Here is a 24,832-nt window from a genome sequence, read left to right as displayed (position 1 = left end):
CAAAGGGAATGACTGGTTTGTGCTTACCACTCTTAGGCTCTGATGAGAAATTTAAATGTGTTTTCAAAGATGGCCACTGTCTGTGCTGAAAAGGAGAAATAGAGAACAGTTATGGCCACAAAATGTTTACCCCTTGAGGTCTGCATAGAAGGAAGTTCAGAAACTTCTGAAAATGAGCTCCATAGTTTCAGAAATGTTCCTGATGTGAGAGCCAGCTGAGAATGAGGACCAGAGCACTGTGCTAAAGCCTGAACCGAAAAGTTTCAAGAGACAGTGCCTTAATTTTACTGTAAATGAGTAGTACACACTAACACACAATCTAAGGAAGGAGTAAGCTTAATACACACTAACACAGGACCTAAGGAAGGAGTACCAAGCTGCAGCAGACATGCTTCCTGTAGAAGAGCCATCTTGTGTAGAACACACTAACATAGGATCTAAGGAGGGAGCACCAAGCTGCAGGAGCTTCCATTAGAAGTGCCCATCCTGTGGAGTACACACTAACACACAAACTAAGGAAGGAGTACCAAGCTGCGGGAGATCTGCTTCCTGTAGAAGAGCTCATCCTTTGTAATACACACTAACACAGGACCTAAGGAAGGAGTACCAAGCTGCAGCAGACATGCTTCCTGTAGAGGAGCCATCTTGTGTAGAACACACTAACATAGGATCTAAGGAGGGAGTACCAAGCTGCAGGAGCTTCCATTAGAAGTGCCCATCCTGTGGAGTACACACTAACACACAAACTAAGGAAGGAGTACCAAGCTGCATGAGACCTGCTTCCAGTAGAAGAGCCCACCGTGTGTAGTACACACTAACATAGGATCTAAAGAAGGAGTACATAGCTGCTGGAGACCTGCTTCCTGTAGAAGAGCCCATCCTGTTCAGTACACACTAACATATGATCTAAAGAAGGAGTACAAAGCTGCAGCAGAGTACACACTAACACACAAACTAAGGAAGGAGTACCAAGCTGCATGAGACCTGCTTCCAGTAGAAGAGCCCACCCTGTGTTGTACACACTAACAAAGGATGTAAGAAAGGAGTATGAAGCTGCTGTAGACCTGCTTCCTGTAGAAGAGCCCATCCTGTGTACTACACACTAACACAGGAACTAGGGAAGTAGTACCAAGCTGCAGCAGACCTGCTTCCTGTAGAAGAGGCCATCTTGTGTAGTGCACACTAACATAGGATCTAAGGAAGGAGTATCAAGCTGCAGAAGACCTGCTTCCTGTAGCAAGAGCCCATCTTGTGTAGTACACACTAACACATGAGTTAAGGAATGAGTACCAAGCTGCAGCAGACCTGCTTACAGTAGAAGAGCCCATCCTGTGTACTACACACTAACATAGGATCTAAGGAAGGAGTATCAAGCTGCAGGAGATCTGCTTCCAGAAGAGCCCATCTTGTGTAGCACACACTAACATAGAATGTAAGGAAGGAGTACGAAGCGCCTGGTGATCTGCGTCCTGTAGAAGAGCCCACCATGTGTACTACACACTAACATAGGATCTAATGAAGGAGTATCAAACTGCAGGAGATCTGCTTCCAGAAGAGCCCATCTTGTGTAGCACACACTAACATAGAATGTAAGGAAGGAGTATGAAGCGCCTGGAGATCTGCGTCCTGTAGAAGAGCCCACCATGTGTACTACACACTAACATAGGAGCTAAGGAAGGAGTACCAAGCTGCAGCAGACCTGCTTCCAGATGAGCCCATCTTGTGTAGTACACACTAACATAGGATGTAAGAAAGGAGTATCAAGCTGCAGGAGACCTGCTTCCTGTAGAAGAGCCCATCTTGTGTAGTACACACTAACATAGGATCTAATGAAGGAATACCGACCTGCAGCAGACCTGCTTCCAGTGGAAGAGCCCTTTCTGTGTAGTACACACTAACATAGGATGTAAGAAAGGAGTATCAAGCTGCAGGAGACCTGCTTCCTGTAGAAGTGCCCATCTTGTGTAGTACACACTAACATAGGCCCAGATTACGAGTTTTGTGTCAGAGGCTATGCAGTGCTAACGAGCAGTTTTCTCTCACCGCTCACTTACACGCAGCGCTGGTATTACGAGTTTTCAGAAACCCGTTGTTAAAAGACAAGAAGTGAGCGATGAGCAAAATTTTGCTCATTACCGCACTCCAATACCAGCGCTGCTTAAGTCAGCGGTGAGTTGGTCGTACGTGTATAGGGTGGGTTTTATTTTTAGGTTAGGGACTTTGGGCCTGCAAAAGAGCTAACTGCCCTTTTAAGGGCAATGCCCATCCAAATGCCCTTTTCAGGGCAATGGGGAGCTTAGGTTTTTTTAGACAGTATTTTATTTGGGGGGTTGGTTGTGTGGGTGGTGGGTTTTACTGTTGGGGGGGTTGTTTGTATTTTTGTTACAGGTAAAAGAGCCGATTACTTTGGGGCAATGCCCCGCAAAAGGCCCTTTTAAGGGCTATTGGTAGTTTAGGCTAGGGTTTTTTTTATTTTGGGTGGGCTTTTTTATTTTGATAGGGCTATTAGATTAGGTGCAATTAGTTTAAATATCTGTAATTTGTTTATTATTTTCTGTAATTTAGTGGGGGGGTTTTGTACTTTAGCTAATTTAATTTAGGTAATTGTATTTAATTTAGTTCATTTATTTAATTGTAGTGTAGTGTTAGGTGTTATTGTAACTTAGGTTAGGTTTTATTTTACAGGTACTTTTGTATTTATTTTAGCTAGGTAGTTATTAAATAGTTAATAACTATTTAATAACTATTCTACCCAGTTAAAATAAATACAAACTTGCCTGTAAAATAAAAATAAACCCTAAGATAGATACAAAGTAACTATTAGTTATATTGTAGCTAGCTTAGGGTTTATTTTATAGGTAAGTATATAGTTTTAAATAGGAATAATTTAGTTAATGATAGGAATATTTAGTTATATTTATTTAAATTATATTTAAAGGGACACTGAACCCATTTTTTTTTCATGATTCAGATAGAGTGTGCAATTTTAAGCAACTTTCTAATTTACTCCTATTATCAAATTTTTTTTGTTCTCTTGCTATCGTTATTTGAAAAAGAATGCATATAAGCTTTATTGGGTTCAGAACTCTGGACAGCACTTTTCTATTGGTGGATGAATTTATCTACCAATCAGCAAGAACAACCCAGGTTGATTACCAAAAATGGGCCGCGATCTAAACTTATATTCTTGCATTTCAAATAAAGATACCAAGAGAATGAAGAAAATTTGATAATTGGAATAAATTAGAAAGTTGCTTAAAATTTCATGCTCTATCTAAATCACAAAAGAAAAAAATTGGGTTCAGTGTCCCTTTAAGTTAGGGGGTGTTAGGGTTAGGGTTAGACTTAGGTTTAGGGGTTATAACGTTAATATAGTGGCGGCGACGTTGGGGGCGGCAGATTAGGGGTTAATAAATGTAGGTAGGTGGCGGCGTCGTTAGGGACGGCAGATTAGGGGTTAATTTTTAACTCATGTTTGTGAGGCGGGAGTGCAGCGGTTTAGGGGTTAATATGTTTATTATAGTGGCGGCGACGTTGGTGGCGGCAGATTTGGGGTTAATAAGTGTAGGTAGGCTGTGGCGACATTGGGGGCGGCAGATTAGGGGTTAATAAATAGTATGTAGGTGTCAGAGATGTTGGGGGCAGCAGATTAGGGGTTCATAAATATAATGTAGGCGGCAGCGGTGTCTGGAGCGGCAGATTAGGAGTAACAAATTTTATTATAGTGTTTGCGATGCGGGAGGGCCTCGGTTTAGGGGTTAATAGGTAGTTTATGGGTGTTAGTGTACTTTTTAGCACTTTAGTTATGAGTTTCATGCTACAGCGTTGTACCATAAAACTCTTAACTACTGACTTTTAAATGCGTTAGGACTCTTGATAGGGTAGGGTGTACTGCTCACTTTTTGGCCTCCCAGGACAGACTCATAATACCAGTGCTATGGAAGTCCCATAGAAAAAAGACTTTACGAAGTTTACGTAAGTCGTTTTGCGGTAAGGCCAAAAAAGTGTGCGGTACACCTAAACCTTCAAGACTCGCAATACCAGCGGGCGTAAAAAAGCAGCGTTAGGACCTCTTAACGCTGCTTTTTTACCCTAACGCACAACTCGTAATCTAGCCGATAGGATGTAAGGAAGGAGTATGAAGCTGCTGGAGACCTGCTTCCTGTAGAAGAGCCCACCATGTGTACTACACACTAACATAGGAGCCAAGGAAGGAGTACCAAGCTGCAGCAGATCTGCTTCCAGAGGAGCCCATCTTGTGTAGTACACACTAACATAGGATGTAAGAAAGGAGTATCAAGCTGCAGGAGACCTACCTGTAGAAGTGCCCATCTTGTGTTGTACACATTAACATAGGATCTAATGAAGGAATACCAACCTGCAGCAGACCTGCTTCCAGTGCAAGAGCCCTTTCTGAGTAGTACACACTAACATAGGATGTAAGAAAGGAGTATCAAGCTACAGAAGACCTGCTTCCTGTAGAAGTGCCCATCTTGTGTAGTACACTCTAACAGAGGATATAAGGAAGGAATACCAACCTGCAGCAGACCTGCTTCCAGTGGAAGAGCCCTTTCTGTGTAGTACACACTAACACAGGAGATAAGGCAGAAGTACCAAGCTACAGGAGACCTGTTTCCAGTAGAAGAGCCAATTCTGTGTAGCACACACTAGCACGGGATCTAAGGAAGGTGTATTTCCACCCTCCAAAAGGAGGAGGCTGCAGGATAAGTCCCAGCGATACATGTGGCAGGCAAGTGGCAAACTCCCATGGGAGAATCACTTTCATTGCCAATGTACTCCTTTGCACCCCTCTGTCCTATTCCCAGCTATCTAAGGGGCATAATGGGTCTCACATTGGTCTGAGAACCCCTTTCAATCGACATTTAGATCAGAACTTCAAGTTTCACCATCACTCCTTGCTGGAGGCAGAAAAATTACTAAAGAATCATTGGAAAGTGGGAGGGATTAAAGCTCTGTTGTGTGGGTGTTTTGCCTCCTCCTGTAGGACTGGAATTAATCCAATGTCATGGCTTGTGGACCCTCGCCATCTTATAAAAGAAAAAAACTGTTTTAGCTTTCAATAGCTGTGAAAACTACTGGTCTCTTGATTGACTTTGTCCATGGGAAGAAATGGATATTCTTTAACATGATAGGGAAGCTCCTTTTGATAGCCCAGGAATTTGCAAATGCATTTACCCATCTTTGTGAGAAAGTCTTGGTCCTACACTTTGGCTGGCAATCACTACTATTTTGCTACATGAACACTTTACCTTGGTCACTAGCACAGTACCAGGACCTGTATGTTACACTGGAGGTAGTGCAAGTCATTTACCCTCTAGTACATGACAAGTGCACATCAATGCTATCATTGTCATCAAGATGGAGCTCACAATTCGACCACCAGGTAATCAAGGATACTATGACATTAGGCAGACATATCTCAGTAGGTACCAGGGAAGCCCACTCAAACTTTGCTAGGTATCAAGGATACATCCTAATTATAAAGCCAGTTCGTAAGCAAAGAGGGACAGTCTGCTGGAATATGGGTCAACATTCCTCAGAGAACTGAGAAGTCTGCCAGGAGACAAGAGTTTCTCCACTCTGTACATGAAAAAGAACTAGGAAATCGGAGTGACATCTATATTTGTAAAGAAGAAAGATTCTGGTGTTGTGCATCTCTAGGGTGAGCCAAATCAAAACATTACTGTCCTTATTGTAAAACCTGGTGATACATTTTTTTTTACTACCAGGTGACACTAAGTAGGTCTGATTTTAAGTGGCAACTTATCCAAGAGGTTGATACATAGGTGTGATGAAGACCTCCCCACTCCTGTATCCTTCCTAAAACATAATGGGCAAAAATAAAAAGAGAACATGCAGCAGAGGCAATGGGGGTCAAAAATGGGTAGGACAGAGGGTGGAATTAAAAGTAGTTAGATGGGAGGTTCTTAAGCATAGGACAGGGGATAGAAATAAAGGTACTGAACATACAAAGGGGCTGTCATGTGTAAAACAGGCAGAAAAAGGAGTAAGGTAGGCACAAGGGGAGGGGTCTACAGAGCAGTACAGACGAGAGGTAACAAAAAGCAGAACAAACAGATGAGGAGCTCACAAGTTCAAGGGGATCAGAAGGAATATAACAAATGGGGAGGGGGATCACAAGGCACAGGACAGTCGGGGGTAGGCACAGGACAGTCGGGGTAGAGGGATCACAAGGCACAGGACAGTCGGGGTAGAGGAGTCACACGGCACAGGACAGTCGGGGTAGAGGGGTCACAAGGCACAGGACAGTCGGGGGAGAGGGGTCACACGGCACATGATATGGCATATTACAATATATAGGTCCCAGGAAAGTGAATTAATCAAGTGCCAGTCGGTCTCTGTGAAATGTACAGAGGACTTGCAGTGAGTCTAAGAGGACATTATCCAGAGATAATGGCACTGCAGTGTGGTGGCTGGGCCATTACGGGAAGAAAAGAAAAGAAAAAAAAAAAAGGGGTAGGGGTAAGCAGAAGAAGTGTGAGTACTTACAGTCCCCTCAGAACTAGCGGCACCTGGAATGACACCACAGCCTCCTTCTGTCTGACCACAAACAGCAGTGGCTCCCCCTTCTGGTCAGACAAAATATTGACTGACACTCGGACCCCCTCTGTCTAAACATGAGCAGATATTGAGAGGTCAGTATGATGCTCTGCGAGGGAGGTGGGGCAGACACAGCAGTGCAGCATCACACAGAAACACACACAGCTGCAGCGTCACCTAGAAACACACACACAGCTGCGGCATCACCCAGAAACACAAACACAGCTTTACCATCTCACAAACACACACAGTTTCACCGTCTCACAAACACACAGCAATATTGTCACACACACCTATGAACAGTCGCACCAGACATGTTTACACAAGGGGCGGTGAGATAATTGTCACTTACAATGTTGCGCAGCAGAGTGTGATTGAAGCTGTAAATATACTGCAGCTGGCTGTTCACAGAATCGTTGTATTGCATGTTGAACTGGGCTTCCTGCTGCTTGATTACTTTGTCAGGAATGTTGGGCATGCTCCCCAAGGCCAGCATTAAGGGCCACAGCAGCAGGATAAAGCCCAGAGAAGACATTCTTTATTGGCAGCTCTGCTCCTTCTGCACCCTGCACCCTCCAGAATCAGCAGCCAAGTATAATGCCACACCTATTTAGGTCACAGGACGCCATAGCTGAGTCACTGCAGATAACCACAGCAGGTGAGCTGGCACCTAAGGAAAAAAGACATGACACTGGGTTAGAAGGTTGCCAAAGACACATGGCACTATGGGTAAGAAATCTACCAGGAAAGCACCATACCTAGGAATCTTTCTGAGATCAAGCTCTATACCTGGGTCTCCCTCTCGGGGCAAGCTCTGTACCTGGGTCTCCCTCTCGGGGCAAGCTCTGTACCTGGGTCTCCCTCTCGGGGCAAGCTCTGTACCTGGGTCTCCCTCTCGGGGCAAGCTCTGTACCTGGGTCTCCCTCTCGGGGCAAGCTCTGTACCTGGGTCTCCCTCTCGGGGCAAGCTCTGTACCTGGGTCTCCCTCTCGGGGCAAGCTCTGTACCTGGGTCTCCCTCTCGGGGCAAGCTCTGTACCTGGGTCTCCCTCTCGGGGCAAGCTCTGTACCTGGGTCTCCCTCTCGGGGCAAGCTCTGTACCTGGGTCTCCCTCTCGGGGCAAGCTCTGTACCTGGGTCTCCCTCTCGGGGCAAGCTCTGTACCTGGGTCTCCCTCTCGGGGCAAGCTCTGTACCTGGGTCTCCCTCTCGGGGCAAGCTCTGTACCTGGGTCTCCCTCTCGGGGCAAGCTCTGTACCTGGGTCTCCCTCTCGGGGCAAGCTCTGTACCTGGGTCTCCCTCTCGGGGCAAGCTCTGTACCTGGGTCTCCCTCTCGGGGCAAGCTCTGTACCTGGGTCTCCCTCTCGGGGCAAGCTCTGTACCTGGGTCTCCCTCTCGGGGCAAGCTCTGTACCTGGGTCTCCCTCTCGGGGCAAGCTCTGTACCTGGGTCTCCCTCTCGGGGCAAGCTCTGTACCTGGGTCTCCCTCTCGGGGCAAGCTCTGTACCTGGGTCTCCCTCTCGGGGCAAGCTCTGTACCTGGGTCTCCCTCTCGGGGCAAGCTCTGTACCTGGGTCTCCCTCTCGGGGCAAGCTCTGTACCTGGGTCTCCCTCTCGGGGCAAGCTCTGTACCTGGGTCTCCCTCTCGGGGCAAGCTCTGTACCTGGGTCTCCCTCTCGGGGCAAGCTCTGTACCTGGGTCTCCCTCTCGGGGCAAGCTCTGTACCTGGGTCTCCCTCTCGGGGCAAGCTCTGTACCTGGGTCTCCCTCTCGGGGCAAGCTCTGTACCTGGGTCTCCCTCTCGGGGCAAGCTCTGTACCTGGGTCTCCCTCTCGGGGCAAGCTCTGTACCTGGGTCTCCCTCTCGGGGCAAGCTCTGTACCTGGGTCTCCCTCTCGGGGCAAGCTCTGTACCTGGGTCTCCCTCTCGGGGCAAGCTCTGTACCTGGGTCTCCCTCTCGGGGCAAGCTCTGTACCTGGGTCTCCCTCTCGGGGCAAGCTCTGTACCTGGGTCTCCCTCTCGGGGCAAGCTCTGTACCTGGGTCTCCCTCTCGGGGCAAGCTCTGTACCTGGGTCTCCCTCTCGGGGCAAGCTCTGTACCTGGGTCTCCCTCTCGGGGCAAGCTCTGTACCTGGGTCTCCCTCTCGGGGCAAGCTCTGCACTTGGGTCTCCCTCTCAGGGCAAGCTCTGCACTTGGGTCTCCCTCTCGGGGCAAGCTCTGCACTTGGGTCTCCCTCTCGGGGCAAGCTCTGCACTTGGGTCTTCCACTCGGGGCAAGCTGCTTGTATATTGGGGCAAGCTGCTTGTATATTGTGACAAGCGTCCGGTGTTGAGTAAGACCTTAAGTGCAGGGTGACCCTGCGGTCAGACTACCTTACCCGTGAGGAGGTGCTACACGCAATTTATGTACTTGCTGCTTATTTTTAGCATTAACAAATTATATATGATTTTTGTATATGTACTTAGGATGGTGCCACCTGTAGATATGGTTTGTGTACATGTACCTAGGGTGGTGCCACCTGTATATATGGTTTTGTATTGTTTGTGGATAGTTACTGTGTTGGAATTTAGGATTTTTTTGATAATATACCAATAAAGCATTAAGAAATGGATTTATAGTGCTCAGATCCCTCTCTGTGGGTGTTAATTAGTGGTTTAACTCCCCATTTTCTTTCTTTCTTTTTTTTTTTTTGAAGATTGTCATGAGGGACTGCACCCAATTATTTATATACTCTTTAAAAGTTTTTTTTTTTTTTCTCAAATTGGAGCTATATGTCTCTCTCCAAAAAAAAATATTTTTAAAAAAAAAAAAAAAAAAGAGTTTTGGGGTGAATTTTGAGAATTCATGACATTACGCCATACTAAATAGGCTGCGTACCCATTGCAATAAAGTGTCTAAGAATTCTCTTACAGCTGCATCTAGCGGTCTAATTACTACAACCAAATGGCGAAGCCATGCAAGTCTGCTATTGCTGAACAAAGGTAAGCGTAGAGAAGCTTTTACAACCATTTGTCTTATTGCTGCACAAGTTGTGTGCAATTAATTTCAGTGAGAAACCCAAATTTTATGGAAAAAAAAAAAAAGTTCATTTTTTTTATATGACCGCATTTGGCATACTTTTCAAAGCCAAATGGTGGCATGAAAATTAAATATACCAGAATAGGCCTAGATTAATACCTTGAATTGTCTATATACTGTGTGTGTGTGTGTATATATATATATATATATATATATATATATATATATATATATATATATATATATATATATATATATATATATATATATATATATATATATATATATATATATGGGTTTGTGCAAATCTGGTGCTTTATTAGGACATTAAAAATAAACAGGTAACATTTCGGGGATCAATCACTTGGTCTGATGAAGGGGTGATTGATCCCCAAAATGTTACCTGTTAATTTTTTATGTCCCAATAAAGCACCAGATTTGCACAAATCCAGCGAGTGCATGCCTTTTTCAAATATATATATATATATATATATATATATATATATATATATATATATATATATATATATATATATATATATATATATATATATATATAAATAGACAATGAGATCCGCACTCACCAGCAACCACATCCACTCTGTGCACGGCCACTAGTAGCATCCAAAAGAAGTAAGCAGCATGTAGAATGGGATCCTGGTGTAAATCCTCGTTATCCACAGCAGCAATGAAAGCCAGCACCAGAGATAATATTCATCACCTTTTATTGACAAAACATCATAACGTTTCGGCCCCAACCAGGAGGCCTTGGTCACATGAAAACAAGTCACCTTGCCTTGCAATAACCAAATAGTGACCGCACCACCTACTAAGCCTAAAATGTAATGTGCTCCGGCACGGGACAAAGTCTGGTCCTTGACTCAATAATAATATAATATAAATAAATCCCAGCCAATGAGTCTTAGAAATCTTTCAACAAAGGATTTTAATAGTGTATATTGCTTCACACTATGCAATAATAAATCAGGAAAAGTCTAAATGTAAGCTCACTCAAATCCACACATATCCCATCCACCATACATATCCGTACCATACAATGAACAATAATATATTGCAAAATAAGCAAAGTAATCGTAACACCCCCAGGGCGTCCCCAGGGGGTGAAGACCAGTACCACCTGTAAGAAATCAAATGACTATACAGCCTTTAAACAAATCAAGACGGTTCTTTATCTTTGAAAACAAGAAGTAGCATCCAATATATCCGAGATATTTAAAAGGTTACTGGAACAAGTCCATCTCACTCTATTACAGATACTTTGTAAATAACCTGTTATGTTACAGTTTCAACTTTTCTTCGTTACTTTGTAAACAGTGTATTGTGTAACAGTCACAAGATAATAGTAAATGCTACAAATATTTGTAATCCTTGATTTGCATGTCACGGAGAGACCAAAAGCACATAAAACACTTATAATAACTTGATATCACTTGATGCATGGGTTTGCAAAAGTAGTGTCAATATTGTGCCTCTAAATGTCCCTCCATAGAAGCTGTCGTGTGAATGACCACAAGTTTTAAGTATAATTGGCTGTACTGAAGGGAGATATATTAAAATGCAGGTCCAACCTCACACCCTTTATATTTCACTCACGGTGTACTAATTAACTCAGCATAGATAGTTCCATTCTCGTGATCTGGACGCTGACCCATGTAAAGTTAAAGCTGCAAATACCTTGTGTTGTTGCAATAGTGTCAGGCTCTTGAATGCAGCTCGGGCCGATAGAAAGTGTTAAGTAACAGTGTTATCTTTGTCACCAAATAATGGTATGCCGGGTACTACCGTGAGACTTGTCACCGACGTTTCCTTCAGTGTGGCAATGAACCGCTATCCAAACACTCCAATCTCACATTCTCCGTCAGGGAAGCCGTTCACCGTTGACTTACAATGTGGCTCAAGCAACACGAACAGGAACAGGTGTTAGCGTCTTACTGATTCCGACGCGCGTTTTGGGACTCCGCCCCTTTGTCAAGGAATGTACAGGTACTGGAGAGGAGGTGCTATTTGAACCGTTACTGCTACCTACCTATTGGATACTCACATCCACACCCCCACTACGTCACACTACATTTACACAAGTAACTTTCATTCATACTTTGTATGAAAACACGGATGCGTATATCGCTCACAAATAGTCTACAAACAACGTGTTGGTAAAGTAAAAGGAAGCTATCATTACTTGCTAAGTTAGCTCATATACCTAATAGCCTATAATATATACATACTTTTAAAAGAAGTAACCGATCGTAATGTAATATTATGGCCTCATAAGGCACACTACATCCTATCTGAGAAAAATTATATATACCTAAAATGAGAAAAAAAAGCATCTAATAGCAAAATGGAAACTATAAATATCCAATACTGATTAACTGGAACTGTGTGTTAATACGAACCAGCCTGTAAACTCCAACTAGGCGTAAAAAAAGTATTCAATATAGATTATCTATGAATTATCCTATCATATAAGAAAAAGCAATACCCAGGATATCTCATAAAGTCACAGACATCCTCCCAATCGCAGAGGACAGACTCCTATATTTAAACAAATAAACAGTCCCTTCTGTATCAAGTATATAGATAATCAACTGTATAGTCATTTGATTTCTTACAGATGGTACTGGTCTTCACCCCCTGGGGACGCCCTGGGGGTGTTACAATTACTTTGCTTATTTTGCAATATATTATTGTTCATTGTATGGTACGGATATGTATGGTGGATGGGGTATGTGTGGATTTGAGTGTGCTTACATTTAGACTTTTCCCGATTTATTATTGCATAGTGTGAAGCAATATACACTATTAAAATCCTTTGTTGTAAGATTTCTAAGACTCATTGGCTGGGATTTATTTATTATATATATATATATATATATATATATATATATATATATATATATATATATATATATATATATATATATATATATATATATATATATATATATATATATAATATTGAAACAAAGGGTGTTCCAGCACTCCAACCTTGGTAAATCGTCCAGAACCTGGGTGCAATCATCAAAAAAAGTATACAAAACAGATTTTAGGAATGAAGGGCACTCTCATGGTTTGTGATAATTGCATGTCAGCAAAAATTTTCTTTTATTGTTCTTAGTAACAACATTTGTTAATGGTCGACGTTTCGGCTTTCACAGAAGCCTTCATCAAGACGAATCAAAACTCATACCAGCATCCAGCCTTGCTCACCAAACCGAGGAAATCGTGTCAATCGTGCTGACATGCAATTATCACAAACTCTGAGAGTGCCCTTCATTCCTAAAATCTGTTATATATATATATATATATATATATATATAAAAATAAATAAATTCCTCTTTTAGGTAACCCTCCGCTAGAACCTACGTCTCCTGGTAACTACATTGCTCTTAAACTGCTGTGTTTTTATACGACTTCAATAAAGGTATGAGTTTTATATCACTCTGTTATAGTGCTTTATGTGCCTTTTTCAAGAATGAACTTAACCTCACCTTGGCTGTATACTTAAAATCATTTAATGCATAATATATATTTATATTTGAGTAGCTGTGTTAGTCCAGAGATTTAGATATCCAAATAACAAGAGTATTGCATTGAGCAATGATACTTAACTATACATTTATAAGATAACAAGCTTTCGGAAGAATGTCTTCCTTTTTCAAGTCTGAAGCAATACTGACCAATTTGTTGGAATTTACAGATTATATCTTAAAACACAGGCTAAAAAGACAGTTGGCTAGATTTAGAGTTTGGCGTTAGCCGTCAAAACCAGCGTTAGAGGCTCCTAACGCTGGTTTTGGGCTACCGCTGGTATTTAGAGTCAGTCAGGAAAGGGTCTAACGCTCACTTTCCAGCCGCGACTTTTCCATACCGCAGATCCCCCTACGCCATTTGCGTATCCTATCTTTTCAATGGGATCTTTCTAACGCCGGTATTTAGAGTCTTGGCTGAAGTGAGCGTTAGAACTCTAACAACAAAACTCCAGCCGCAGAAAAAAGTCAGGAGTTAAGAGCTTTCTGGGCTAATGCCGGTTTATAAAGCTCTTAACTACTGTGCTCTAAAGTACACTAACACCCATAAACTACCTATGTACCCCTAAACCGAGGCCCCCCCCACATCGCCGCCATTCTACTAAAAAAATTTAACCCCTAATCTGCCGACCGCACACCGTCGCAACCTACGTTATCCCTATGTACCCCTAATCTGCTGCCCCCAACACCGCCGACCCCTAAATTATATTTATTAACCCCTAATCCGCCTCACTAACCCTATAATAAATAGTATTAAGCCCTAATCTGCCCTCCCTAACATCGCCGACACCTAACTCAAAGAATTCAGCTCTTTTGCCTGTAAAAGCTCAATCAGCCAATCAGATTTTCCCTACCTTAATTCATCTTGGATGACGTCATTTAAAGGAACCTTCATTCGGACTTAGGACGTCGGAAGAAGAGGATGGATCCGCGCCGGAGGTCTTCAAGATGGAGCCGCTTGTCATCGGATGAAGATAGAAGATGCCGCTTGGAAGAAGATGGTTGCCGGTCCGGATCTACTCTTCTGCCCGGATAGGATGAAGACTTTGGAGCCTCTTCAGGACCTCTTCAGCCGCCGCTTGATAGAAGACTTCAGCCGGATGATGGATCTCCAGCCCCCGCTTGGGCTTGGATGAAGACTTCGGAGCCTGGACCGATCGGTGATACCTGGCATGGTGAAGACAAGGTAGGAAGATCTTCAGGGGCTTAGTGTTAGGTTTATTTAAGGGGGGTTTGGGTTAGATTAGGGGTATGTGGGTGGTGGGTTGTAATGTTGGGGGGGTATTGTATGTTTTTTTTTACAGGCAAAAGAGCTGAATTCTTTGGGGCATGCCCCGCAAAAGGCCCTTTTAAGGGCTGGTAAGGTAAAAGAGCTTTTCTATTTTAATTTTAGAATAGGGTAGGGCATTTTTTTTATTTTGGGGGGCTTTGTTATTTTATTAGGGGGCTTAGAGTAGGTGTAATTAGCTTAAAATTGTAATATTTTTATTATGTTTGTAATTAATTCTTTTATTTTTTGTACTTTAGTTAGTTTATTTAATTGTATTTATTTGCAGGTATTGTATTTAATTAATTTATTGATAGTGTAGTGTTAGATTTAATTGTAGATAATTGTAGGTATTTTATTTAATTAATTTATTGCTAGTGTAGTGTTAGGTTTAATTGTAACTTAGGTTAGGATTTATTTTACAGGTAATTTTGTAATTATTTTAACTAGGTAGCTATTAAATAGTTCTTAACTATTTAATAGCTATTGTACCTGGTTAAAATAAATACAAAGTTGCCTGTAAAATAAATATAAATCCTAAAATAGCTACAATATAATTATAATTTATATTGTAGCTATATTAGGGTTTATTTTACAGGTAAGTATTTAGCTTTAAATAGGAATAATTTATTTAATAAGAGTTAATTTATTTCGTTAGATTTAAATTATATTTAACTTAGGGGGGTGTTAGTGTTAGGGTTAGACTTAGCTTTAGGGGTTAATAAATTTATTAGAGTAGCGGTGAGGTCCGGTAGGCAGACTAGGGGTTAATTATTGTAGGTAGCTGGCGGCGACGTTGTGGGAGGCAGATTAGGGGTTAATAAATATAATATAGGGGTTGGCGGTGTTAGGGGCAGCAGATTAGGGGTACATAGGTATAATGTAGGTTGTGGCAGTGTACGGAGCGGCAGATTAGGGGTTAAAAAAAATATGCAGGTGTCAGCGATAGCGGGGGTCGGCAGATTAGGGGTTAATAAATGTAAGGTTAGGGGTGTTTAGACTCGGGGTACATGTTAGGGTGTTAGGTGCAGACATAGGAAGTGTTTCCCCATAGGAAACAATGGGGCTGCGTTAGGAGCTGAACGCTGCTTTTTTGCAGCTCAAACAGCCCCATTGTTTTCTATGGGGGAATCGTGCACGAGCACGTTTTTGAAGCTGGCCGCGTCCGTAAGCACCGCTGGTATTGAGAGTTGCAGTGGCGGTAAATATGCCTGTACGTTCCCTTTTTGGAGCCTAATGCAGCCATTTTGTGAACTCTAAATACCAGCGGTATTTAAAAGGTGCGGGGGAAAAAAAGCCAGCGTTAGCTACGCGGGTCGTTACCGACAAAACTCTAAATCTAGCCAAGTATTACAGAGGTCCGAAGGCAGGGGGAGGAGGGGGTTTTGTAAAAATCATGATGGGGGTTTAGGAGACAGGCAGATAGTTTCAGTAAAAGATAACAGACAGGGGAAATATATGGTTATACACAAAGCATATACTGACATAAAGTTATACATCAAATTCAAAGGCAACTTCAAAAACACCATGGAAAGAAAAACCTTTGAAATGAAAATGATAATGCACTTCAACTTGCTAAATTCTGGACTAAATGTGGACTCTGGTTTCTTAACCCATTATCACATTTTTTGTAATGTACTTTCATATACTCAAAAGACAAGAAGGGTATTAACGGCACTCCTTATAGGTGTATATCTGACTCTATATTTAACCCCCTGTTTCCAATCAATCAAAAAGGGAATATATCCCTATATATATCTATGTGTTGGATAGAGTAGGTGCTATGTAGTATTAGACTTGTGAGAACAGTAGAGAGGAGCTCAAACTGAAAAGACTACATCCCTAGCACTCAACGGGTTAATATGGAGTAGATCATCATGTGTGAAAGGCACTATTTTATAAAGGCAACTTAGGTAGCTGAATTAACTAAGTGAGCAGGATGACTCTACATTAAAATATAACTTTTATTAGTTAAATAAACATTAAAATACTGGAAAATACGTTAAAAACGCACCCAGGAGCTGAAAAATGGTCAAATGACCTGATCAAAGTTGGTTAAATATGTAATTATACTAGTTACATACCATAAACTGATAGTATTCTCTTGCTCTAGTGTATCCCAGTGTTAAGTGTTTAAAACAAATTATACCGTACTGCAAATTGTAATATGTTGGTGAATAACAAAAAAGATACAACTTAATGTGGAGCTTGAGTATACACAATTGTTCAATACAGTTGAAACAAAGTATACTGTCAAGTTACTGCTGAATGGCGAAGCACTTGGTCAGCTTTATTTGTCCACCATACTTTAATAAAGATAAGACATTATGTACTGTCAAATGTTACTGAATGGCGACGTTGTGTGAGTTAAAGGGACAGTCAACACCCTACACAACCGGATTCCATATGTTTGTAACGCAAACGAAGATCCGCCTGCACCGGCTACCTTCTCTATTACCTCTATCCTTGTCCTAGGAATCCTTCCAAATACATACGTTACTCTAGTCGAAATATGGCTGTCAAACTACTCCCCCTCCTCCTTCCCCATCTCACTTCCAAATCACGCTCGTTCATGAAGGGATTGATGACGCGCATTTGTAAATCAGCAATTGGACTTGACGCATCCAATTAATTAGATCAGTGTTAAGTAATACAGTACTGTTTAAAATATAATATGTCGGAAACTATTGGTGAAAATAAAGTTCCGCTTTTTTGGTTCTTATTGAATCACGCATGCGCGAAACACCGTGAACGAGTAAAGATTCTGACCGAGGATTCCATTCTGATTGGAGAATGGATTGAAAGAGAAGGTTAGTACGTAACCGTGGGGGGAGTCTGGCGGCCATATATTTCGACTACATTAACGTATGTATTTGGAAGGATTCCTAGGACAAGGATAGAGGTAATAGAGAAGGGAGCCGGTGCAGGTGGATCTTCGTTTACGTTACAAACATACAGAATCCGGTTGTGTCGGGTGTTGACTGTCCCTTTAAGTTCACAGTATTGAATGAGTTATCAACTTTATTTATCACAGAAAGTCCAGAGAAGAGAAAGTCATGTATACTATCTAGTGCTGCTGAATAGCAGGGCTGAGTGTGTTAGACATCATTAGCAACTAATCGGCTTGTATGCAAATATGTATCTCATTCTTTCCTCTGATGTTTATTAATATTAGAACAAACAGAGACTACTAAATGTGCCGTCAAATATCATGAGTTATATAAATAACTGTTATAGGAACGAACTACCTATGCTTGTAAAAATAATAAGTACCCCTCCGGTCAGGTCTAATGCGGTATACAAATTACAGCCGGTAACAGATGGAGTTCATAATATGACCTGTACTGGTTGCGTGTATATTTTGTAACTCCCAGTGTAATCTATATAACTGCACCAAAGTGATAAGCATGCTGAATTGTATCTCCAGTGAATTACAGATAAAGTTGAAATCCCCAGATTAGATTGATACTATTGCCACAATGGACATCAACACTCGTTACTGCATAGCGGAGCTGCAGAAGCTGTGAGGATGCAATTCACAGCATGGATCATAAATTAGCTTGTATGTAATGGCAACAGTATATTTAAATGCATACAAGAGAGTTATAGTATGCCAAAATTTGCTGGAGTTACTGTGATATGTGTGTCAATCACACAGGGCAGATATATTATCAAGCTGTAGATAGCGGTTTATTCAGCTCCGGTGTTATGCATACAAGTATAAGAGGCTAATGGTAAACGATATGTAAATGCCCAGTTAAATTAAAGTTTTAGGTTCAGACCTTTTATTGGTAGTTACAAACACAAGAGCAGAGACGATAATTAGGCTCCCCACATTAGAGCTGTACACTCCGTTTGTGTAAGTAGCTTCACATTACGAGTAAATATTATAAATATAACATGAGAGGGTATGTTTGAGATTAATTAGACCAAAATATAGATAACAGCTCCCTGAGGCAATTTAAAAACACAGGAGCTCCAGGACTCCTCACCAATTCCCTAACGTCCCTAACATGTTTCGCCCTAACGGCTTTTTCAGGTTTGGTCTGATGAAGGGGACGGTTTGATCTCCGAAACATCACAACAATAAACCACGTTTTGTTTTTTCAAAGTCCAATGAGTGCGGATCTATCTATCTATCGATCTATCTCTATATCTATATATATATATATATATATCTATATATATATATATATATATATATATATATATATATATATATATATATATATATATATATATATATATATATATATATATATATATATATATATAGATATAGTACACACACACATACACATACATGCACACACACACATATACACACACACATATATATATATATATATATATATATATATATATATATGTGTGTGTGTGTGTGTGTATATATATGTATGTGTGTGCGCATGTATGTATATATGTATGTGCGCGTGTGTGTGTGTGTTATATATATATATATATATATATATATATATATATATATATATATATATATATATATATATATATATATACTGGGAACACACAGTTCCCATAGACTGCAGTGTAAATGTACTTTTCAGTGACGTTTATTTTCTAGCACCCCACACCCACTAATCTTTACCCCTTAAAATTGCCTAGTGCAGTTTTTTTTTTTTAGGGAAAAAAAAAAAAAAATCTACATTGTTTTTTTTCCAGAAAAAAAATAATAATAAAAGACCCTCTATTTTGGGGGGCATTTGGTGCACTTTTAGAAAACTAACCAGAGATCTGAGATCGTGGTAGCAATAACCAGCCACTTGTAATGGATGTTTATTTATCGGGTGCCCGCAAGCGGGTTAATTTGCCCCTTTGCGGGCGCACAATAAAATAGCACTCCACTTGTAATCTAGCTCTTTATATTAAAATGTCAAGGTTTTTACTGTCCCTTTAACACAATTTGCACACATTAAGCAAAAGACATTAAATCACGGATAACTAGGTTATAACATGGCAGCGCCTATTTATAGCAGCTCTGGGGAACTGGAAAACTACAGGACAAGGAGACAAGGTCTTATGAAAGTACATTGTTAATTAAACATTCTCTGTCATTTTACAATAAAATATATTTTGTCCATTTTTAGCACACAAGCTAAAGAAAATTAACCCATTAGCATCTAAATCATGAGATATTCATGACACGTACGCTTTGTGATTTTGTGTTTTTCTTCCTATCTTATCACATTCTGTGCGTTTAACATATAAAGTGACAGAGTATGTTCTAAACTACAGGAAATAGCCATAGAATTGCTAATCCCACTGCACAAATAACTGTAATTTTACCTATAAAGTGACAGAGTATGTTCTAAACTACAGGAAATAGAGGAATTGCTAATTCCAGTGCACAAATAACTAACTTTACATATAAAGTGACCGAGTATTTTCTTTAAAATAGTTAGAGGATTGCCAATTCCACTGCACAAATAACTAACTTTACATAAAAGGTGACAGGGGCCGATTAATCATGGCCCGAATGGGGCCAAATACCCCTGAGGCTCGCAAGAAACAGGAGTTAAGAAACAGTGGTCTTAAGACCGTTGCTCCTTAACTCGTACACCTCTTCTGAGGCTGCGGACATCAATCCGCCTGATCTCATACAATTGGGTTGATTGACACCCCCTGCTAGCGACCGATTAGCCGCAAATCTACAGGGGGTTGCATTGCACAAGCAGTTCACCAGAACTGGTTGTGCAATGATAAATGCCGACAGCGTATGCTGTCTGCATTTATCGATATCTGGCGGACATGAACACTACAGCGGATCATGTCCGCCAGACAAATTATAAATTGGCCCCACAAAGTATGTTCTAAGATGCAGGAAATAGTTAGAGGATTGCTAATCCAAATGCACAAAAAACTTACTTTACATATAAGGCGACAAAGATTGTTCTAGAATGGAGAAAATTAGCACTGCAGAATCTGTTTAGCGCTGCGGAATCTGTTGGCGCTCTACAAATAACGGATAATAATAAATAGATAGAGGACTGCTAATCCCACTGCACAAATAACTGTACAACATCAGAAGACAGGAGGATATAATACAGGTGCTTGTTTCTGCCAGGTACAATTAAAAAATCCGCCACAGAATCTTTTTCTGCAGCTTGCGCAGTCGCTTTGATTAAGCTAAATACGGTCACGTTATGATCCCCCTTTTACTTGTACGAGCAAATGTTACAGGCAAATTATTTACTCAATTAAAGTGAATGTAAATTTAAATTAATCGGTGCCTGGTTTTTAATAATCATATTAAAAACAAGGGCACTTTAATTCATCAAAGTTTACATTTCACTCGTTTTCTTCAAATACTTACCTTTTAATCTTCAAAGCCGCTCCAGCGATTCCCCTGGCCGTCGGAAGCTTCTTCATACGTCAGAAATGACGAATCCGGCTTTCCTCCAATAACGACTTCCCCCCTGGGGGAATCTTGGCCTGAGGCAACGTTGTGATTGAAGGAAGCCAGATTCGTCATTTTGGACCCACAAAGAGGGCTTGCGACGGGCGGAGGAAGCGCTGCTGCGGCTGTCAGGATTAAAAAGGTAAGTATTTGAAGAAAACGAGTGAAAAGTAAATTTTGATGAATTAAAGTGCCCTTGTTTTTAATTAGATTATAAAAAACTGGGCACCAATACATCTAAATTGACATTCACTTTGAGCAATAAAACAGTTATTTCAATTTAAAAAATTATTGATTCTTAGTAATTATTGTGTATCTTTATAATTCTGATTTGTACAATACATTAGACCAGTTCTACATACCTCTCCTATGGCTATATACGACTATAAGGCTGACATACTGCCCATTGCTGTATGGGAATATAATATTATCATCATCAGGTATTTGTAGAGCGCCAACAGATTCCGCAGCGCTGTAAACATAGTCGGTATACAGGATAACTTTAGGGAGTGCTTGACGCTGTTAAAACTAGGGGAGAGTCTTGTGGAGCGAGGCAGGGAGTTCCACAAGATGGGGCCAGTCTGGAGAAGTCCTGTAAACGGGAATGTGAGGAAGTAACAAGAGAGGAGGAGAGTAGGAGATTGTGAGCAGATCGAAGGGGACGGGAGGGAGAGTATCTGGAGACAAGTTCTGACATGTAGGGGGGGAGCACTGCAGTCGAGGGCTTTGTATGTCAGAGTGAGGATTTTGTGTTTAATCCTAGAGGCAAGAGGAAGCCAATGAAAGGATTGGCAGAGTGGTGCAGCAGATGAAGAGCGACGTGTAAGGAAGATGAGCATGGCAGAGGCATTCAAAATGGATTGTAAAAGGAGCAATGCGGCAGCTAGGTAGACCAGAGAGGACAGAGTTGCAGTAGTCGAGGCGGGAAAGGATGCGAGAGTGGATTAAAATCTTAGTTGTGTCTTGTGTAAGGAAAAGTCTAATTTTAGAGATGTTTTTAAGGTGGAAGCGGCAGGCTTTAGCCAAGGACTGAATGTGAGGAGTGAAGGAAAGGTCTGAGTCAAGTGTGACCCCAAGATACACGGGGTAGGGGTAATGATTGAATTATCAACAGTTATAGAAAATTTGGGGGTGGAGATATTGGAAGAAGGGGGGAAAATAAGGAGTTCAGTTTTGGAGGGATTTAGCTTAAGGTAGTGAGAGGACATCCAAGATGAGATATGAGAAAGACAGTTAGTGACACGGGTTAGTAAGGAAGGAGGTAGGTCTGGTGCAGAGAAGTAGATGTGGGTGTCATCGGCATACAAATGATATTGAAACCCATGGGACTTTATTAAGGAACCTTATGATGACGTGTAGATTGAAAAGAGAAGGGGACCGAGGACAGAGCCTTGAGGTACCCCAACAGAAAGTGGTAATGGGGCAGAGGATGCTCCGGAGAAGGCTACACTAAATGTACAGTTAGTCAGATAGAAGAGAACCACCATAGAGCTGTGTCGCAGATGCCGAAGGATTGGAGGGTTTGGAGCAAAAGAGGGTGGTCAACAGTGTCAAAGGCTGCAGACAGGTCAAGGAGGATAAGCAGAGAGAAGTGGCCTTTGGATTTTGCTGTAAGTAGGTTGTTGGTAACCTTGACAATTGCTGTCTCTGTAGAGTGATGGGGACGAAATCCAGATTGCAGTGGGTCAAGAAGAGAGTTTAGTGTAAGGAAATGGGATAGACGTGCGTATACTAGCTTTTCGAGGAGCTTTGAAGCAAGAGGGAGTAGGGAAATATGGCGGTAGTTGGATGGGGAGGTTGGATCGTGGGAAGGTTTTTTTGAGGATAGGTGTGACCAGTGCATGTTTTAGAGATGAGGGAAATATACCAGTGCTGAGGGAGAGGTTGAAAATGTGTGTGAGTATGGAGGTGAGGGAGGGGAGTAGCTGTGAGGGGATGGGGTCGAGTGATATGGCAGAGTCCTTGTTAACAGGGGCAAAAGAGCTGCATTTTTGGATATTTGGGTTATTGAAGTTGCTGTCAAAATCTTGAGCTGAGAGAGAAGTTGTATTAGGATGTGGGGTGGGCGGAGAAGAGTATTGAACGTGGAAAACAAACGTTTTGGGTTAGAGGAAAGAGGTATTGTTGCTTATAAATATTAAGGGCAGAATAGTAGGAGTTCAGGATGAATTTGTAGAAACAATTGATATTTATGGATACACTTAGCGCCTACTGAAACTAGACCTTGGCTCTGGTAAATAGACTCCTAGTAGTCTACTAAAAAATAGATTAACAAAATTATAGATAACCAAACCGCCAATGAACAAGGCCAGGTCTGAATAATCTTGACGTGAAGGTTACAATAAATAACCTTAGCAATTATAATATTTCTCACATCTGACAGTAATCCATTCGCTTATCGTTTTGTTTATCGTTTGATCTCAGTTTGTTTCGTCACTAACTTGCACACCAATAGGATACTTGTTTTGCTGCTTTGCAATTTTTTTTGGACTTTATACTTTTATTTTTTATATAATTATATTTTTATCTTAGCACTCCATTTGACCACACTTTTTTTCACATTGGAGCATATTTTTAAATTTGGTTTGACACAATCAATTTATCCCATGATATTATACACACCTATACATCCTAGATTGACACTCTTACGTTGTTACACTTTTGATTTGTCTATGTTAAACACATAGATAGCACACAGCATTTTTTCATTCTTATTTATTTTATCTCACTGAGTTATGCAGTAGGGATTTTTGCATCAGCATTATTGTCGATTTAAAGTGAAGGTGTTGGAATATATCCAATACATTTATCATTTGTTATATACATAGTTGCAAGAAACAAGTTTGTTTCTACTTTGTATCCACTTGCACGAAGAGTTTATATATTGTTTTAAATAGAAATATCGCAGTTCTACATTCCATTTTAATAATTTTAATGAAATAATTTTCAAATTGTGAACTATTTTGTATAATTTTAATTGATGTATTGTCATTGTCATTTGCATTTTTAAAGTATTGTACATGGATCCATGATATTTGTCATATGTATGTAAATAAATATATATTTTAATTCATCTGCTATTTATTGTAACCTTCACGTCAAGATTATTCAGACCTAGCCTTGTTCATTGGCGGTTTGGTTATCTACAATTTTGTAGTGAAGAAAGTCAGCTGAACTCAAAGATTTCCTCCAGTGTCGCTCAGCAGTACGGGAACATCTGCATAGGTACCTTGTCAGAGGAGTATGCCAGGGCTGAGTATGAGAGTGTGGTTTCTGAGCTATGGTTAGAGGGGCCAGATTGTCAATGACCGATGTAAGGGTGGAGTTATAATGGCAGATAGATTGGTCAGGGCAGGAAAAGGAGGTGATGGATGAGAGGAGAAGTTTGAGAGAGCTAGTGAGCTGATCTAATGACTTAGTGCTTCTGTGAAGTTTGGTGTGAGGGGTAGAGGGAGGGGGAGGGAGGGGGAGTTGTAGGTAGGGAATTGATGTTGCAAGTTAGGAGATGATGGTCAAAAAGAGGAAAAGGGGAGTTTGTGAAATTTGAGATTAGGTAAAAATCAGATCAAGGGAATGACCATCTTTGTGAGTGGGAGAGTCAGTCCATTGTGAAAGGCCGAAAGAGAGGAAGTGAATTGAAGAAGTTGTTTTGCAGAGGAGGCAGTGAGATTGTCAAGAGGGATGTTGAAGTCGCCAAGAATGAGGGCAGGGGTGTCTGAGGAAAGGAAATAAGGAAGCCAGGCAGCAAAGTGATGTAAAAATTGAGTTGGGGAGCCAGGGGGGCAGTATATGACTGCAACACGTATAGAGAGGGGAGAAAATAAACAAATCATGTGTGCTTCAAATGACGAAAATATGAGAGAAGAGCTGTATTTGTTTAAAGGTGCAACGAGAGGAAAGTAAAATACCAACACCACCTCCTTGTCTACTGTCAGACCTAGGAGTGTGGCTGAAATGGAGACCCCCATGTGACAGTGCAGCAGTAGATGCTGTGTCTGAAGCAGAGA

The 24,832-nt window shown here is 41.1% G+C and overlaps 1 protein-coding gene across 4 annotated transcripts in view; it reads right to left on the bottom strand.

Annotated features, from left to right (window-relative positions):
* Positions 1–24,832, bottom strand: part of SIDT2 (SID1 transmembrane family member 2) — a 526,209-nt gene that overhangs the window by 470,740 nt on the left and 30,637 nt on the right. For all 4 annotated transcript variants that reach the window (XM_053691390.1, XM_053691389.1, XM_053691392.1 and 1 more), the window contains exons 2-3: positions 6,935–7,252; positions 6,532–6,653 (exon numbers count right to left, since the gene is read on the bottom strand). In XM_053691390.1, coding sequence (XP_053547365.1) covers positions 6,532–6,653; positions 6,935–7,117 — 305 coding nt within the window. In that variant the 5' untranslated portion in view covers positions 7,118–7,252. The remainder of the gene's footprint in view (positions 1–6,531; positions 6,654–6,934; positions 7,253–24,832) is intronic.

This window comes from Bombina bombina, chromosome 8, assembly GCF_027579735.1.
Source record: "Bombina bombina isolate aBomBom1 chromosome 8, aBomBom1.pri, whole genome shotgun sequence".
NCBI lineage: Eukaryota > Metazoa > Chordata > Amphibia > Anura > Bombinatoridae > Bombina > Bombina bombina.
The sequence above is the reverse complement of the archived record's forward strand: the minus strand, read 5'-3'. Positions and strand labels throughout refer to the sequence as shown.